Genomic DNA, 4,425 nt, shown 5'->3' on the forward strand with positions numbered 1-4,425 from the left:
TGCAGCAGCAGAAGCTGCAGCAGCAGAAGCTACAGCAACAGAAGCTGCAGCAGCAGAGGCTGCAGCAGAAGCAGCAGCAGCAGCAGCAGCAGCAGAGGCTGCAGTAGCGAACGCAGCAGCAGCAGAAGCTACGGCAGCAGCAGCAGCAGATGAATCAGCAGCAAAAGAGACATCCACTGCAGCGGGAGATGCCGCTGCTGCTGCAGCAGCTGCAGCAGCGCCGGCAGCAACAGCAGCAGCAGCTGCTGCACAGGCAGCAACAGAGGACGCTGCAGCAGCGGATGATGCAGCAGCAGCAGCAGCAGCAACAGCAGCTGCAGAAACATCAGCAGCAGCAACAGCAGCAGCAGAAACATCAGCAGCAGCAACATCAGTGGATGCAGTTGAAGCCGCCTCAGCAGCTGCAGCAGCACCAGCTGTTGCAGCAGCAGCAGCAGCTGAAGCTGCTGCAGCTGCTGCTGCCGACGCAGCAGCAGCAAACGCAGCACGCGAAGCAGATGCTGCTGCAGTGGAGTGGCTAACAAACAGCGCATACAAATTGGGCTGCACACAAGCAGCAGCAGCAGCAGCAGCAACAGCAGCAACAGCAGCAGCTGCTGCAGCAGAGGCACCAACAGCAGCAGCAACAGCAGCAGCAGCTGAACGAGGTGCATCGACTCCCGCTGCAGCAGACGTTGCAGGCGCTGAGGCTGCAGCACCAGAGGCAGCAACAGCAGCAACTGCAGCAGCAGCAACAGCAACAACTGCAGCAGCAGCAACAGCAACAACTGCAGCAACTGCAGCAGCAGCAACAGCAGCAGGACCAGCAGAGGGGCTGGTGGTCAGCGCCACAGCACTTCGCAGGTTCGAGGCTGCTGCCATGCAGCAGCAACAGCAGCAGCAGCAGCAGCAGCTGCAGCAGCAGCCGCAGCAGCAGGATCAACGACAGCAGGAACAAAGGGAGGAGAAGCGGCAGCAGCAGCAGCAGCAACAGCATGAACAGCAGCAGACGGCCGACGAAGCTGCGCAGCAAATTACCCTACAGAGCAGCAGCAGCAGCAGCACTGGCAGCAGCAGCAGCAGCAGCAGCAGCAGCAAGGTTGCTGCTGCTGCTCTCATAACAACTCGCTGCACTACAACCTGCAGCAGCGGCTACGACGCAGCAGATGCCTTTCCGTCTTCATGTGAATCTGTTGCTGCTGCTGCTGCTGATGCAGCAGCTGGCTGCGCACCACAGCAGCAGCTGCCGCAGCAACAGCTGCAGCAGCAGCTGCATCAGCCGTCGCAGCGAGAAACGCAGCAACAGCAGCAGCAGCAGCAGCAGCAGCAGCAGCAGCAAGGTCCTTGTGCTGCTGCTGCTGGACCTACAAACGACCTGCTGCCTCGTATCCGCCTTTTGCTGCTGCAGTCTGCTGCACACGACAGGCAGCAGCGGAAGCAGCAGCAGCAGCAGCAGCAACAGCAACAGCAGCAGCAGCACGGAGAGGAGCTGCTGCCGCTGCGTATTCTGCTGCAGACATTTTCTAAGGCAGCAGAATCCATCGTGCGCATGCAGAAGCAGCAGCTGCAGCAGCAGCAGCAGCAGCAGCAGCAGCAACTGGAGCTCCAGCAGCACGTTGCTGTTCTTGCTGCTGCTGTTTCTCGCGTCCATAAGACATACACAGCAGCAGCAAGAGCAGCAGCAGCAGCAACAACAGCAGCAGCAGCACGACCCGACAAACCAGAGACAAGTAAGCAGCAAAACCATATCTGCAGCAGCAACAGGTGCAGCAGTAGCAGCCGCAGTACCACTTGTTGCAGCACCGGTTGCAACACCAGCAGCAGCAGCAGCAGCAGCAGCAGCAGCAGCAGCAGCAGCAGCAGCAGCAGCTTGTTGTGTGTGTTGCGGTGTATGTACAGGTGAGCAGCTGCTGCCGTTTGACGTCGCGCTGCAAATTGCTGCTGCATTTTGGGGAGCCCTCAGCAACGCGGTACAAATGTCGTCGCTGCAGCAGCAGCAGCAGCAGCAGCAGCAGCAGCAGCAGCAGCAGCAGCAGGTGCTGCAGCAGCAGCGGCAGGAAGTGCTGCTGCAGCAGCAGCAGCAGCAGCAAGTGCTGCAGCAGCAGCTGCTGCAGCAGCAAAAAGTGCAGCAACACAAGCACATCTTGCAGCAGCAACAGCAGCAACTGCAGCATTGGAGAAGCGCTGCTACCGCAGCTGCTGCAGCAGCTGCTGCTCTCCCTGCAGCAGAAACTCCAGCTCAGGAGAGTGAGAAACAGCAGCAGCAGCAGCAGCAGCAGCAGCAGCAGCAGAAGCTGCAGCATCTAGGAGTACGCAGAAACCGAGAAGCAGCAGGGGCAGTCTTGGTATTCGATGCAAAAACATTTGAACTGGTTAGAGTGCTGCAGCAGCAGAAGCAGCAGCAGCAGCAGCAGCAGCAGCAGCAGCAGAAGCAGCAGCAGCAGCAGCAACAGGTGCAGCAGCAGCAGCAGCAGCAGCAGACTCCAGGAGAAACGAAGCAGCTCCCGACGCTGCAGGATTGCTGGCTGGCAAGCAGCGCACACCGGGCGAGCTGGGCACGGAGGCAGCAGCAGCAGCAGCAGCAGCAGCAGCAGCAGCAGCAGCAACAGCAGCAGCAGCAGCAGCAGCAGNCAGCAGCAGCAGCAGCAGCAGCAGCAGCAGCAGCAGCAACAGCAGCAGCAGCAGCAGCAGCAGCAGCAACGGCGGCGACGACAGCAGCAGCTGTGGCAGCAGCAGCAGCAGCAGCACGTGCTGCTGCAGCCGTTGCCGGAGGCTCCGAGGGCTAGCAGCAGGAAAGGAGCGCGAGGACGGAACAGCAGCAGCAGCAGCAGCAGCAGCAGCAGCAGCAGCAGCACCAACTGGCGAGGCATTCAGTACAGCAGCAACAGCAGCAATAGCAACGGCAGCAGCAGCAACAAAAACAGCAGCAACAGCAGCAGCAACGCAGAGCGCCGCTATCATCAACAATTGCAGCGGCCGAAGTCTGCTGGCCATGCTGCTGCTGCTGCTGCTGCTGCTGGCAGCAGCAGCAGCAGCAGTTCTCGTCCTGTTAGGAATTTGCTGCGGCCGTCATCTGCTGCTGCAGCAGTTGTTGCTGCTGCTGCTGCAGCTGCTGCGGACGTGGCTGCAGCTACTGCTGCAGCAGAAGAAGCAGCAGCTTTAGCTGAGGCGGAGAAGGCAGCCGCCGAGGCAGAAGCAGCAGCAGCAGCAGCAGCAGCAGCAGCAGCAGCGGGAGAAGCAACAACATTCTCGTCGCTTAGTGCTGCTCTGGTGTCTCCGTCGTCGCTGACCCTCAGCCCCGACAGCTCTGCTGCTTCTGCTGCTTCTCTGTGCAGCAGCAGACGAGCAGCAACATACAAAGCGTTTGCTGCTGCTGCTGCTGCTGCTGATGATGATGATGCATACAGCAGCAGCAGCAGCCCCGCAGGAGCTACCGCCCGAGTGCCTCGGCAATGCCTGAAAATGCGGATCCGCACAGAGCAGACAGCAGCAGCAGCAGCAGCAACAGCAGCAACAGCAGCAGCAGCAGCAGCAGCAGCACACGATCTAGCTGAGGCTGAGCCGTGGGGCGCGACTCTAAAAAGGGAGTATCCATTGCAGCAGCAGCAGCAGCAGCAGCAGCAGAAGCTGCACGAGCCGCAGCAGCTGTTGTATCAGCAGCAGCAGCTGCTGCAGCAGCAGCAGCAACTGCAGCAGCCGCGGCAGCAGCAGAAGCAGCGAACACGTTCATGTACATGCAGCTGCAGCAACAGCAGCAAACTGGCAGTGGCAGTTGATGCTGGTCCACGCTGGCCTTCAGGTTCGTCTCCTGCTGCTGCTGCTCCTGCTGCTGCTGCTGCTGCTGCTGCTGCTGATGCTGCTGCGCGCCCCCATCCCGGGCTGCTGCAGCGCCGAGGACGATCGCCAGCAGCAGCAGCTGCTGCTGTGGCTCCAGCAGCACTCACAAAGCCGCTCACATTCTCACCAACAGTGCAGCAACAGCAGCAGCAGCAGCACCTGCAGCAGCAGCTGCTGCAACAGCAGCAACTGCAGCAGCTGCAACTGCAGCAGCAGCAGCAGCAGCAGCAGTGCTTCGCTGGTCTCCGGCAGCGCAGCTGCATTGGGCGAAATCCAGCAGCAGCAATGGCAGCAGCACCAGCAGCAGCAGCAGGAGCAGCAGCAGCAGCAGCAACTGCAGCAGCAGTGCAGCACAACCGAGAAGGCTGCAGCGGCGTCTGTATACAGCGCCTTGCTGGCTGCAGCAGCAGCAGCAGCAGCAGCAGCAGAAGCAGAAGCAGCAGTCTGCGGCGGTTTTGCTGCCAGCAGCAGCAACATTCCGCTGAGGCGCTGCACTGCTTGTCTATGAAGCCTGCAGCAGCAGCAGAAGCAGCATACGATGCTGCTGCAACAGCGGCACCCATGTTCGCTGCCTGTGGCCGCAGACATCCCAACAGCAGCAGCAGCATT

At 60.6% G+C, this 4,425-nt stretch overlaps 1 protein-coding gene across 1 annotated transcript in view; it reads left to right on the plus strand.

Annotated features, from left to right (window-relative positions):
* Nucleotides 1-4,425, plus strand: part of EMH_0020360 (uncharacterized protein) — a gene marked incomplete at both ends in the record, with an annotated part of 13,445 nt that overhangs the window by 7,283 nt on the left and 1,737 nt on the right. Inside the window, 5 exon segments of the mRNA XM_013501565.1 lie at nucleotides 1-1,709; nucleotides 1,879-2,607; nucleotides 2,611-2,727; nucleotides 3,089-4,191; nucleotides 4,401-4,423. The exon segment at nucleotides 1-1,709 is cut by the window's left edge and continues 3,759 nt beyond it. Of these exon segments, the coding sequence (XP_013357019.1) occupies nucleotides 1-1,709; nucleotides 1,879-2,607; nucleotides 2,611-2,727; nucleotides 3,089-4,191; nucleotides 4,401-4,423 (3,681 nt within the window).

Source organism: Eimeria mitis, genomic scaffold (genome assembly GCF_000499745.2).
Source record: "Eimeria mitis Houghton genomic scaffold, Emh_scaff711, whole genome shotgun sequence".
In the NCBI taxonomy this organism is placed as follows: Eukaryota; Apicomplexa; class Conoidasida; order Eucoccidiorida; family Eimeriidae; genus Eimeria; species Eimeria mitis.